Raw genomic sequence first — 15,282 nt, forward strand, 5'->3', positions numbered from 1 at the left:
ATATTCTTATTCCTCTTTATAAGTTAAGATAGATTTCCCAGGGGAATTCCCTGGCGGTCCAGCGGTCAGGACTCCAAGCTCTCATTGCCGAGGGCCCGGGTTTGATCCCTGGTCGGGGAACTAAAACCCTGCAAACTGTGTGGTGTGGCCAAAAAAAAAGAGATAGATTTCCCAGGAAACAGCTTTAAGGTTTGCCAAAACTTGTGTAGGACAGACTAAATGTCTAAAAGTGTCTGACAGCTACTTTCATCTTAAAGCATCTGAGCAGGTATGGTCACGACATTCAGTATTTCAGATTTTAAACTGCAGTCTTTATCACTATTAGACTCAGAACTACATTATTTTCCTGAAATTGTGGTTTATTGTAATCTTAATCCATTTTCTCAAAGACCATTCAACAACACATTTATGCTATTCCAGTAATTACCATGCTACCCAGAAAAACAAGTGAACAGTTTATTAAGAATTAAATGAGGGTATGGAATGTGATACAAGTAAGACACTCAAGATGGATATAATAGTACTACTCACACAAAAATTTAAATCTCTTAAAAAAAAATCACAAGACAAAAGAAAAAGCAATTCCATCATCAATAAAGTAAGGTATTCCATGCAAAAACTTCAAAGAAATCCCCAGTCACCCCCAACCACCCCCCAAGCTCCTAACAAAAAGCTATCTGAAATATTGCCATGCTAACATATTAACCACAATATAATCATTCATAGAAAAGCAACACACTAATTAAGCAATGGATTAGATGAAACAACACAGGCTGCAATATCGTAAACTCATAGACCATGATGATTTTACATGATAAGCAATTCCAGAGTCACTCATAGGGTGAGCAATATGGGCTAAATGTTGAGAGATAAGGTATGTAAATATAAACTCCATTAACTCATCTCATTATCTTCTAATTATAAAACCTAGCTTCCAGAACCTGAAAAATTACATAAAATTTGGCATACTCCATTTGTGTTCCAAGAATGACGTTAGGATATCTGCCATTATTAGAGAGCTGTATAAAGCACTTCATGGTCAGGAATTGACCTCTTAAATGATCACAATTTACATCATAGAAACACAACTCCAGATATGCAATACATTTACTGTGATTAACTCTTACTCAAGACAAGAAACATGATTTTCTAGCACTTTATGTACAAGTTACTGCAAAAGCCCAGTTAATTTAGAGACCGAATAAAATGTAAAACAAATGTGAACTGGTACAGAGAGTGAAGGGGAACAGCCTCATTAACAAAGATTTAATGGGTTAACAATCTTGCCTTGACTTCTGAGAGAACTACAGTCAACAAACAGACTGCCAAGCTGTAACTCATGTCTCTGTACCAAGATGCTTTAGCATATTTCATGGAAAAGATAGTTTTATGTTAAAAAATAGGAATGGCATTTTATGGGATAGCATTCCCCTCCACAGCTGCCCAACGAGCCTGGTCACCAGGTGGTGCATAAACAAAGCGTTATTTCCAAGTGGGTGTACCACGTCATGATGAGGCAACCCAGGAGCGGAAGCACCCATTTCACTGCACCTGCCTATTCAGGAGGCCAGGAGAGAACTGGGACACCTACATTTCATGGTTTTGGGTTGAGCTTACCTATGGTGTACAGACTGGCTATAAGTAAAACAGTAAGGCCAAAGAAAAAGAACAGGAGAAAAATAACTTCAGAGAAAAAACTACCCACTCCCATCTGCTATTTTTTTCCCTTTAGATTTAAGCTAATTAGAACAGGCTGGAAAAATTTCAGGATTACCCTTCCCACATCTGAAAATTCAACTTCCTATTTACATTCCATGAAAAGAACACTATAATTGTTCAGTGGCAGGATTTAGCCTCTCTAAAAAATAGAAGCTCTTGCTCTAATTTTCACAAAATGACATGAGAAAATTTTCCAATGTGAAACCCAGAGTTTGAGGCTAGTAAAGAAGTGTCTTTAATAATCAGGACCATCATAGTTAGAGCTCTTTGGAATGTGTGTTATACATACAAAGTTATCACAAATTAAACTCCCAGAGTATTTATGAAACAAGCTCTTAAATGGGAAAGACTCCTAATGAGACATAAATGCTTCCATCAGCAAATTAAATCTGATGAATCAATCCTTCCCAAGTGACAAGGTCTCTGCTAACGACTCAACATAGCCTCTGGAATCAAAGGTAAAAGATCATTCAATCATGATGATGCAAGATGAAGTACAGATGAGCAGTACATATGAAAAAAATCTGTAAACCGCTGCAGTTCTAAAACAGTAGATTTATATTACAAAGCAATGTAAATAAATATGGGGCTAGTACAAAAGCTCTTATTTACAGTTTTACAAATGAAACTGTATTCAGTGTAAATGCTGTGTTTTAAAGAACACAGTACTATATTAGTAAAATGAGTTCTGTTGAGGGGAATTACAGTTTCTGTTAGAATCAATGTATAACGTATAAAAGATTCAAGTTAACTCTGTTTATAATTTAGTACAGACAAACCCAGTTTAACCTGGAATGGCATCTGTTAAAGTGCTGAAAAACAGGAAATATTTAGAAAACACTGTACATTATTAAAGCTTTATCAAGTCAGAATGTTAAAATCCTTTCACATTTTTAACCTTTTGCCACAGGCTTGTGGACAAGATGATTTTTCTCAGCAAAGGAGTAAAACTTACGAGGCCACCAGCTGCTTAGATGATTTTAGGTTCAGTGTTGCTAGTTTCCTAAAACAACTATTTATCCATCAACCATACCTTCAGGCCTTACAATCTGGTAAGTAATTAAATATTCAGGATAAGCCTAGAAGAGAAAGATTAATTCAAATATTGGTAAACAAATTTTTTGAAAGGAGATTTATTATAAGGATTCCTAGGGAAGAGGTTCTAAATTAGTGCTGTGGATCAGAAACATCAAAGGGCATTTTCCCAAAACAGCCTTACCTTGACTCCAATCCCTTAGACTCTCAATCAGCAGGTCTAGGATGAGTATTAAGCATGTGTTTGTTTTTAATAACTGAGGTGATCCTGATACGTATCCCCAGTACACAACGCTCTAGAGATGCTTTTGACTGGATCTATGTCACTAAGAGCAAGAGGGAATGATACATTTCTTTGCTACAGAGAGGTTATCTATTAAATATAGGATTCTAATTATATTTTACAGAAGCTAAAAAAAAAAAAGTATGGTTGACAAAATCTGAATAAGGTCTGTAGGTTAGATATATTACATTAATCATATTTTCCTGATTTTGACAATTTTAAGGGAATGTCCTTGTTTTTAGGAAATACACACTGAAGAATTTAAGGGTAAAGAAAGATGCCTATTACCTACTTCCAAGCAGCTCAGGAAAAAAAAAAGTATACACACATACAGTAGGGAGAGCATGATAAAGGAGAAACAGAGAATGCTAAAATGTTAACATTTGGAAGATCTGGGTAAAGGTTATAAGGGAATTCTCTTTATTATTTTTGCAATTTTTCTTTAAGTCTGAAATAATTTCCAAATATGAGTTAAAAAGAAATCCAGCTCTTAAGGCAATATGCCTTGTCAATTTAAAAGATTAGTAAGAGGTTAAAGTATGGCTCTAAAGCATTTTTGAAGATGAGCAAATAAAACTGAATTACCTGTTCTCCTCTGTAAATTACATATTCAGCTAATGCTAGTCCATTTACACTGGGTCGACCAGTGACTGAGTGATGTCCTGGAGGAGAATGTGCCATTTTCATTGCACTGAACTGCAGGAAAGACTTTCCCAAGGTTACCCGGCAAAAGAGCAGCTGCCTATAACATGTGAAAAGGAAAAGATCTCCCTGAAGACAAGTCGTACGTGACAATTTTATTTATGTACACTACATAAGCTTTTTAATGCATTTATACATGAACACTTATGATTGTTTCTATCATTTTACCCTTTAAAGAACTTTGTAAGAATGTCTTCTACTACTCTCACTAATGAAAGAATTTGTCACTTTAATTAATCCTTATTTTAACTATAAAATGATATCTTATAGCGATTGTAATAATCTTAAAGTGATATAGACTCTGCCATCCTGTTTGTATCCCAGCAAAAGCACAAATCATAGCCCAAGTGGGAAGGAGGAGGAGGTTTGAAGGGGCTTCCATGAAGTGCCTTACAAAGTTGAACATTTACCCAGGTAAGTCCCGTGGATTCCACTTTCAAAATGTATTGAAATCCATTCTCTTCTCTTAACTCTACTGTCACTATTGAGTCCAAATCACCAAAATTTTCACCTGGACTGTAACAACGGCCTTTGAATTTTCACCTGGACTGTAACAATGGCCTTTGAATTTTCACCTGGACTGTAACAATGGCCTTTGAACTAGTCTTTCTGTTTCTACTGTAATTCTTTTTTTTTTTTTTGCGGTATGCGGGCCTCTAACTGTTGTGGCCTCTCCCGTTGCGGAGCACAGGCTCCGGATGTGCAGGCCCAGCGGCCACAGCTCACGGGCCCAGCCGCTCCGTGGCACGTGGGATCTTCCCGGACCGGGGAACGAACCCGTGTCCCCTGCATCGGCAGGCGGACTCTCAACCACTGCGCCACCAGGGAAGCCCTCTAATTCTTGTCTAAATTATTTTCCATCCAAGCAACCAGTGATTTAGGGAAAAAAAACCAACAAACAACAAAAACCATAAATCAGATCGCATCGCTTTTCTGCTTAAAACCTTTTAGAGGCTACTCACTGTGCCTAGAAGAAAATCCAAATTCCTTTTAGTGGCTCTAAATTCTTGAATTTTACTCTGTGTTCATTATGCCCAGGAGCATTAGTTTTTCTTCCCACAGGCCAAACTTTCTTGCCCCATGGCCATCAGACATACTGTCTCCTCTATCATCTAGAATGATATGTATTCTACCACTCTTCTACTGGCTAATATTCATTTTTCAAGTTTCAGCTGAAATGTCACATCTTCAAATAGGTCTTCCCTCACCAGAAGTTTTAAGTATTACTTTCCCACTCCCCACAGGCATATGATTGGCCTTCCTTAGATCCAATGAACTTTTTATTACTTCATTGTTTCTCTAATTTCCTTTTTTCTATATAGGAGAAGAGGAGATTTGGTGGACTAATTGATGATTCTGTCTCCAAAGAAGACGGGCTATGTACTTTTTATTCTAAATATGCCCTATGGAAACCTTCTTAGCGTTTCTTTCTTTCTTTCTATATATATATTTATGGCTGCTTTGGGTCTTCATTGCTGCACATGGGCTTTCTTTTTAGTTGCAGAGAGCGGGGGTTACTCTTCGTTGCGGTGCGCAGGCCTCTCGTTAAGGTGGCTTCTCTTGTTGTGAAGCACAGGCTCTAGGTGCATGGGCTTCGGTAGTTGTGGCTTGTGGGCTCTAGAGAGCAGGCTCAGTAGTTGTGGTGCATGGGCTTATTAGATGCTCCGTGGCATGTGGGATCTTCCCGGACCAGGGCTCAAACCCGTGTCCTCTGCATTGGCAGGCGGATTCTTAACCACTGTGCCACCAGGGAAGCCCTTCTTAGCGTTTCTAATAGATTTTCTATTATAGTCACAATCAGTCCCATGATAATCCAGCATACAGAAATCTTAAGTTAATAAATAAACTTATTTCCAGACATACAAGCATTCTACTCCAAAGACAGCTGAGAAGAGGTACTCGAACAATGCTTACTACTAATACTAATAATCAGAACTATTTAGCCTCCAGATAATATATGACAAGTAAAAGTAGCAATGTTCCATTTACAGAATCTCAAGAAATTACAAGCCTCCTAACCATTCCAACTTATGATCTAAAATAGAAATGGGTGGGAGGTCATACCCAAGAGGACTGACTGTAGATACCTATGTGAGTCTAAATTTAGGGGGCAAACAACAAGAACAAAACATAAACAGTCTTTGTTTCCCTTCAGGACTACAGTCCTTTACCCTTGGTAACCTTTCAATGTCAGCTGGGAAGGTTTTAAAAATCCCATGCACAGACCAGACCCCAGACCAATTAAGTGAGAATCTCTTGAGGGTGGGACACAGGCGTTAGTTTTTAAAGCCCCTTAGGTAACTCCAATGTGCTGCCAAAGCTGAGAACTACTGCTCCAGGGTTTCTACATCAGTGATCAGAAGCTTCAGCATCAGCTAGGAACTTGGTAGAAACTGGCAGAAATTCAAGTTCTAGGGCTCCACCTACTAAATCAACAACTCAGGACGCATGGCACCAGAATCTTTGTTTTTACTAGCTGTCTAGGTGATTCTGAGCTTGCTCATGTTTGATAGTTACTGTTCTAGGTCTTTATAAGCAGTGTCCTAACTATAGAATAAACCTCAGTAATTAATCTTACTTGATTTTTCAAATGGTGAAAGATAATTTATTTATCTATAAGGATTTTATCAATTAGACCCAAGTCATTTGAATGATTTTAACAACTGAGTTAGACCAGGGTAACTGAAAGTAGGAAAGAAGTACAAAGTAGTTCTTTGATAATGTGCTTTCTAAAGGGGCTGATGTATTTTATTGTAACTTTTTGAGTGTAACATCACAGATTGAGGATTAAGATCACTATCACACTGGAAGAGAGACTCCCTCACACATTGCCATGAAATGATTAGGTGTAACAAGTAATGCCATTTTAGCCTTTGAATACTAGATTTTTAAATAGTCCACAATAAAATCTCTTTCATGCCCAGTGATATCTTCTATTCCATATTCTAAAAGCACCATATGCTCTAATGATTGAATGAGTTGAATAGGTCAAGTGTGTAGAACTGTGCTTGGCCCATACAGATCATTTAATAAATATTAACCATTACTAGAACTGGTGAGAGGACCAAAAGCAACCTGAAATATGACTAGCTTGGATTCCTAAAGTTGTCCGAGATAATGTTGTGCCCCCCAAATTTCTCAAATTTGAAACCAGTTCTTATCTGATTCTTATCAACATAAACGAGAACAAGTGATCTCTTACCTGTGGCAAATGTAACAAGATCTGTCTTTGTGTACTGGACACCCAGTACCTCCTCCGATTCCATACACATACTGATTGCTTTTGGAAGAGTTTTCAGCAAAATAGATCCCAGCTCCAAACATGCCACCTATGTAGGCATGCCTTTCGTCAAAGCCTTTATGAATAATTGCATTCACAAAGGGAGACCCTAAAATACATACAAATACATAACATTTTAAAATTATCTTAGAAGAAAAAGAACAAAAGCTAAAGCCTCTTAGAAGTTACATTCTTAAACATATATACACCACCACCACAATAAAGCAAATTCAAAACACAAGGGTTAACAAGTTAACTGTCAGCTAGCTCACCACTTTAGAATAAATAGTTATTTTAGAAGAATTGCTAATATGAATGAATGTTTCTAATAGGGTGGCGGTTCAGATGCCAAAGTAAGGACACATACAGATTCAACTAGAAAAACAAACAGATCACCTGAAATATCAATGCTAGAGTTATCAAATTCCAGGCCCCAAATTCATACGTATCCAGACCAAGAGTCTCATAATTCACCTCTTACGGCAAGGCTGAATGCAATTAGGTCATGCAATGATGCCCACATCTGTGTACTTTTTCTAGATATCAAAAGTGGCCAAAGTGATCTTTTCATGTTCATTTTCTTCTTTATACCTCTTCTCTCCTATCCTTCCACTTCTCTGCCTTTTATCACTTGCTAGTACCAGATTTCAACTGTAAATGTGGTGTGTTCCTTCTTTCCCTACATATTGACTTCTTTCTCCTCCTTCCTTGCACGTGTGCCAAGAAGGAGCTTAGCCAAAGGAGAGGAGGTACTAAGCATGGGTACCAGGCCAGGGAGTGGAGTGAGGCTGGGGGTTGGGAAAAGCCAGTATAACACAACTAACTGATCCATCAAGATCTGTGTCCCTGTTCATAAAGGGACAGGAAAATACACTGAATTCCACTTTACAGAAATACTGAAGAATACAATAACTTATTTGAATTTGGAAAACCCAAAACCATTTCTATTATAAAACAGAAAAAATTATTCATTACAACCATCAAGTCAATACATAAATAAATATGCTCTGTGCCAAGAAATTATCATGATGATTTTTAGGGTATTGGAATGAGAAGTACCATTTAGATATTATATACCAATTCAGTCTGCTATAGCCATTCTTCCAGGGGACTGTGAAATTTAAATGTTGTGTTTTATAGCACTTTACCAGTCTCTAAAAATTTTCTGCAATCAAAGCCAACTGAAGGAACAGACTGGACCGATCATGGATAATGTGCCTGAAGACTTGATAAACACTACAGTAATATCTATATTAATCTTTGCTATAAACACGAAACACCAATCATCAACACCTACCAACTTGCAACATAAACAGGAAATTTCAAGAATGACAAGTAATGGTGCTCGCAATTCAACAAAAGTTCTCAGAAAACTCCACAGGTTCAATGACAGTGGCTCTTTTCGCTGAAGTTACATGTAGCCTTGACACTTAGAATCAGTCAGAACAGGTTGCATATATTCTTCTGAGGCAATTTTCAGATCTTATTTTAACTTTAATTCACCCAACCAGTTAAAAGTAAAACACCATTTTTCAGAGTAATCATCACACAAAATCAACTATATTAAAATAAAAGGGAAAATATGAATAGTCAACATTCTCATTTCTACACTTTTTCTGTTATGGTAATCCTATTTATACACAACCCACTGTAAAACATAAAAACTCAAAAAAGACGTTAAAAATACAGGGACTTCCCTGGTGGCCCAGTGGTTAAGAATCCGCCTGCAAATGCAGGGGACACGGGTTGGATCCCTGGTCTGGAAGATGCCACATGCCACAGAGCAACAAAGCCCGTGCGCCACAACTACTGAGGCTGTGCTCTAGAGCCTGTGAGCCACAACTACTGAGCCCATGCGCCACAACTACTGAAGCTCACATGCCTAGAGCCCGTGCTTCTCAACAAGAGAAGCCACTGCAATGAGAAGCCCGCGCACTGCAACGAAGAGTAGACCCTGCTCGCCGCAACTGGAGAAAAGCCCATGCACAGCAACGTAGATCCAACACAGCCAAAAAAAAATCACAAAAAAATATAAATTTAAAGATTTACAGAAATACTATTTATTTTTTAAAAATGACATGAGGAATATACAGATTCATTATTATTTCAAACCTGACAAAAAATGCGGAGGAGGATGGTGGTAGGGTTGGGGGAGAGGAATCTTACCATGAAATAGCATTCTTTCATTTGCATGGTTGTGGTTTTCTTCAGAAACTTCTTTCCTCCTGTGAGTGTATCTTTCCCATAGTTTCTTGTTACAAACTTTCTGAATCTTTAAAAAGAAACCAGAAAAATAAAATCTCTACATCATAATAATTAATCTTATCCAAAAATGGGCCACATAGGGCCAGAAGAAAGGCAAAACTTTTCTCTGAAATATAAATTATGTGTTATTTTTAGTCAACTAAAAAACTTTAACCCAACCATAAAAATGGAAATATAGGTACATTTTGGAAATCAAAAAACTACAAAGGGGAAAAAAGCTATATGTAAAGGTCAAGAGTACTGTTAATTGATTGAAATACTTCCATTCTCATTACTTTAGAATTATTACTAAAACACCTCCAAATCAGACATGCTGAGTTCTGTATGGAAGTATAAGAAAGAGAATACTATCCTTTCCCCCCTGCTTTATCTGGCTCAAAGTACCATCTTTATCTGTTTTTAATTAAAAATATTTGAAATACACAAGTCAGAATGGCCATCATCAAAAAATCTACAAACAATAAATGCTGGAGAGGGTGTGGAGAAAAGGGAACCCTCTTGCACTGCTGGTGGGAATGTGAATTGGTACAGCCACTATGGAGAACAGTATGGAGGTCCCTTAAAAAACTAAAAACAGAACTACCATATGACCCAGCAATCCCACTACTGGGCACATACCCTGAGAAAACCATAATTCAAAAAGAGTCATGTACCACAATGTTCACTGCAGCTCTATTTACAATAGTGAAGACGTGGAAGCAACCTAAGTTCATTGACAGAGGAATGGATAAAGAAGATGTGGCACATATATACAATGGAATATTACTCAGCCATAAAAAGAAACGCAATTGAGTTATTTGTAGTGAGGTGGATGGACCTGGAGTCTGTCATACAGAGTGAAGCAAGTCAGAAAGAGAAAAACAAATACCGTATGCTAACACATATATATGGAATTAAAAAAAAAAAGGTTATGAAGAACCTAGGGGCAGGACAGGAATAAAGATGCAGACGTAGAGAATGGACTGAGGACACGGGGAGGGGGAAGGGTAAGCTGGGACGAAGTGAGAGAGTGGCATGGACATATATACACTACCAAATGCAAAATAGATAGCTAGTGGGAAGCAGCTGCGTAGCACAGCAAGATCAGCTTGGGGCTTTGTGACCACCTAGAGGGGTGGGATAGGGAGGGTGGGAGGGAGACGCAAGAGGGAGGGGATATGGGGATATTCGTATATGTATAGCTGATTCACTTTGTTATAAAGCAAAAACTAACACACCATTGTAAAGCAATTATACTCCAATAAAGATGTTAAAAAAAAAATTGAAATAGCCACACCAAACACACACACACACACACACACACACACACACACACACACACACAAACACAAACACAAACACATACACCTACCTAGTACTCCCTCTATCCCTCCCTACCCCTCCAATTCCTAAAATTTGTCTGGAGAAGAGTTAAAGATGGATACTGGTTTCATTAGGAGTACTGTCAAAATTTACAATCCTAGTGCTGTTTCCTAGCTGTATTTAAGGGTGCTACAGCCCCCTGCTGGTCCTAGAACACATCTGGGAGCTGGTGGTTTTAGTCTTGGTTCAAATTAACTCAAAATACCATCACAGACATAATCAAGGCACACAACTGGCATAAACAGAGCTCATTAATGTTTAAAAATAAAAGGGAACAAAGTTTTATCAATGAAAAAACTTTTATTAGATATTACATTAAAATACCTTTATAGAGGAAGAAAACAGCATACCTCCCAAATTCAGTAACTTTGGAAATCAAACACATATTCTCTTCCCTGCCTGCACCCTTAACAAACCTCTACACATTCTGTTACTGCTTGCACACAAAAGGGACTTGACTGAAATTTGCCTGTAGTAGGAGTAATTATTTGTCTTATTAAAAATTACTATATATATATCCATGAATAGAAATCTCAAGATGTCACTCAGGTCATACTATGATATGAACTAATAAAATACAGCTCCCAGAAGAATAACCGTTTCACCTGAATAATGTGTTCTTGTTTTATATCATCTTATTTCTAAATAGTATGAACAGAGCAATCTCAATGAATAATTTTAGTATTCACTAATTCTAAAATATGACATCTATTAGTATACTCATAATAGTATATTATTGTGAAACAGTACTACAACACAGCTGAAAGATTTGATACTGTTCACCTTTGAGTTTAAAATTTAGGTATTAGAAAGATACTTGCCACATTTTAATTATAACTCTAACTCTTATAATGATTAAGAATATACCAATGTAGTTAATAGAAAATCACTATGCATCTCAAGTAGAGTATGCAGTTTGGTTGCTATATAGCTTCAACAACAACAATACAAACTAGCAAAGCTGAAAAAGGTCCTGAGAAGAGTAACTGATATCAATAACAGTCAGGACTCTCTTTAAAACATTTTTTTTAAAGACTATTTTTGGAAATATGGAAGGTATACAAGGAGTACTACTAAAATTACCAAAAATTGGTGTATGTGGGGACTCACAGAAACCTGGAATAGTCACAGTTAGGACAAACAAACCATGGTGCAATTATAAAGATGGGAGTCCTTCCATGAGTCACAAAAAAATTCAACTTTGTTACAACAGAGTACCTTAATAGTAGTTTACATATTTAAAGTCCTAAACCTGCAGGATTTACCTTTACCCCAAGATAAAGCATAATCCCTAAACTTAAATATGTTCAACAGAGGCTGAACTAGTGTTTAGTACAGAGATTTGGGGATCTTAACCTTCCAAGGACATATTCTTTCCCAAAATATCCCCATATGCCCTGTGAAAGACTTATTGGGCTGGACAGATTACATTCTTGTGAAAGTTAATCATGGCTTCAGGCTTTGAAAACTATGGTCTCAGCAAACTTTATTTCCACTAACTTATTACCTTGAGAATATTGTATCTGTTGAAGATTCCACCTGCATGACCTCCATCTCTGTGCTCTCGGACTGTACTCTGCATCTGATGGAAAAATATTCCAAATATACGTGCATTAGCTTTTGTGTTTTTTTTTGATTTAGGGAACATGGTTCTTGACTCATATGATTCTATTTTTGAGAATACAAAATGGGTTTTTAACATTTTTGTTGTTTAGGGAATGAATTCTATAAGTTCACACGTACTATTTTTGAGGGATAGCAGATAGCTAATACAATCAATCTAAAAATACATATAGGTGAAAATTATACAATGCAAACTACAGGAAGAAAAAGAAACAAGCAGATGCATAGGTGAGCTAAACATACAAAGCCAACCACTTCACATACCAAAAAAAACCCCAATGATTTATTTGTTCCCATTTGTTTTGCTCTAATAAAGCACAATTTGTATTTCATTGAGAGTTGGAGTTTCCTGAGCTTTAGAACTAAGTCTCACTCAACTTTGTATCTCTGTGCTCAGCTCACACATTTAGGGTATGATGTTCTTCAAAGTGCAAGGCAGTATTCTAAGATTTTGGTGGATCCAAGAGTTTTATGGAAAGAAAGCTAGAAAAAAATTTCCTAGATAAGTAGCATTCACATGTTCTGGGTCTTGTCTAAGATACTGGGCTTTGCAATTGCCTTCATGAAGGAACAAAGTATTAGCAACCTCTTCTTCAACAGAATTCTGTGTATTAATTGCAGTGCTAAACCAAGTTATTAGAATTAAGGTTTACTGAGATAGTGTACTTTAAATGCTGATTTCAGAAGTTTTCCAGGTGGTAAAGAGTTAGGGACATTAAAAAACCCTGCTACATACATGTTCAAGTAGATCTGGAAACTTCTGGGAAATTTAGCCTACTGAACCAACATTTATTTAAGGTATATGAACATACCTCTTCCTCCACAGACTGAAACTCTTTATCATCAGGAGACAGATCTATGAGAATTGTTCCACTTCCAGAGGTGTTCAGAGTTAAGTATGGGTTAAGACCTATCAAATGAAATTTAAAGGTAAAAAAATATTTGCCAAAAAACCCCCCAATAAACATCAACCCAAAACAACCACCTAATTTATCTGATGCTTACTATCGATTTTAAAAAACTTTTTATTTTAGGATAATTTAGATTTACAGGAAGGCTGAGAGCACTCAGAGTTCCTGTGTGCTCTCACTCCACTTCCTAATATTACCATCAGGAACATTAATGTTTCCTTAATGTTACCATTTTACACAATCATAGTACACCTGTCAAAAATTAAGTAAAGTTCAGATTTTATTCGGATTTCACCAGTTTTCCCCACTAATGTCCTTTTACTTTACCAGGATCCAAACCAGAATATCACACTGCATTTAGATGACTGTTTTTTTTAATCTTACAAGTCATAAGGGTTTTGTGAGAATAGTTCACAAAATCTTTCTATTCTTTATTTCCTGTTTGTCACATGTTTTCTTCTTCAAATTATTTCCTTTATTAACTAGGCAGCGCTTTCAGCATTTGGTCCCTTTATTTTTTGTAAAATTGAGGAAGAAACTTGCGTGGCCTTAGGTAATTTTAAATCATCCAAGAATGAGAAGTCATAAAGTCTACTAACGATGGAATGCTTATTCTAACCCATGATAGATTCTTTAATTCAGCAATGAATTTGTCATATTTTCTGAATGTCAACAGTCAAGATAATCATATATATTTTTGTATCTTTACTCTCACAAAAGCTTTTTAAATGGAATCTTAAAACAGAATTTTCTAATTTCTTTGTTACAACTGTAACACAACTCTCCTTTAATCTCTACAAGATCTCCAGAGCTCCACTGTTTTCTGAGTTAGGGCTCAGATGCTTTACTGCTGGGTTAATGCATGATGGTTTACCTCTGGAGACTAAGAGCACTGTTCTGGTCTGAGTAACAGTACTACCACCAACATGCCAAACTCTAATAAAGATGTATAGATATGGCTGAATTACAATGTCTACAGGAAGTATGGAGACTATACAGAGAAGGTATTTTATAGAAAAAATACTTAATAGAATAAAGTCTGTGACAAACACTTGACTAAGCCATCTTCTAATGGCCTCAAGAAGACATTTATCAGTGCTGAAAGATGAGAACAAGTAATCTATTTTTTAAAAAAATAAATTTATTTATTTATTTATTTTTGGCTGCATTGGGTCTTTGTTGCTGCGCGTAGGCTTTTGCTAGTTGCAGCGAGCGGGGGTTGCTCTTTGTTGCGGTGCGTGGGCTTCTCACTGTGGTGGCTTCTCTTGTTGTGGAGCATGGACTCTAGACGCGTGGGCTTCAGCAGTTGCTGCGCACGGGCTCAGTATCTGTGGGTCACGGGCTCTAGAGTACAGGCTCAGCAGTTGTGGTGCAAGGGTTTAGCTGCTCTGCGGCATGTGGGATCTTCCCGGACCAGGGCTCGAACCTGTGTCCCCTGCATTGGCAGGCGGATTATTAACCACTGCACCACCAGGTAAGTCCCAGAAAAAGTAATCTACTGACTTGATGCACTGAATGATAGCTAAGGCTGTTAAGTCAGCGAGATGAGAGAGTGTCAGAAGCTTGCCACTGGTTCCATTTTGCAAATTGGGTATAATATAGGTATAGAATCTTGGCTTCAAATGAAAATGAGGAAGGTGGTAACTTTATGCAGGAAAGTGACCCTGATGTGCTAGATCAGACAGAGTCATTCTGTGTCATGATGTTTCTCCTCCATGTAGGAATGAATGTTCCTACTAAATTGTAGCTGGATGTTATCAGAATGACCAGAGGCAGCACGGAGGTAGGTACCTGACACTTGAAGGCGGTGTACCTGTTTCCATCGTTTCCTGAGCCTTTCAACAGTCTTAACTGCTATCCTACCAGATCCAGTGTTTTCTAGTAGAGTCATGATGCCAGTCCACAACTGAGGGTTCCAGCTCCTCTTCATACTAACATTCTAGGGAGCCATGAATCTTCCCTCTTCTTTATCTCATAAAATTTTGTCTTCTATACTAGAAATATCCAAGACTATCTCGCATTTTAAATGTTCTGCCCCAGTTCCTATCAGGCAAGTAAAGTGCATCTACCTTTAATCAATTCTATTCCAGAATTCCAGTCTA

At 37.3% G+C, this 15,282-nt stretch overlaps 1 protein-coding gene across 3 annotated transcripts in view; it reads right to left on the bottom strand.

The window, feature by feature from the left end:
- Positions 1 to 338: 338 nt before the first annotated feature.
- TNKS2 (tankyrase 2) overlaps positions 339 to 15,282 on the bottom strand; it is a 62,837-nt gene continuing 47,893 nt past the window's right edge. For 2 of the 3 annotated variants that reach the window (XM_079900921.1, XM_079900920.1), the window contains 6 exons: positions 13,082 to 13,179; positions 12,154 to 12,228; positions 9,186 to 9,291; positions 6,942 to 7,128; positions 3,623 to 3,779; positions 339 to 2,798 (listed from right to left, as the gene is read on the bottom strand). In XM_079900921.1, coding sequence (XP_079757047.1) covers positions 2,736 to 2,798; positions 3,623 to 3,779; positions 6,942 to 7,128; positions 9,186 to 9,291; positions 12,154 to 12,228; positions 13,082 to 13,179 — 686 coding nt within the window. In that variant the 3' untranslated portion in view covers positions 339 to 2,735. The other variant, XM_079900919.1, reaches the window with a different exon arrangement.

Source organism: Stenella coeruleoalba, assembly GCF_951394435.1.
Source record: "Stenella coeruleoalba genome assembly, chromosome: 16".
NCBI lineage: Eukaryota > Metazoa > Chordata > Mammalia > Artiodactyla > Delphinidae > Stenella > Stenella coeruleoalba.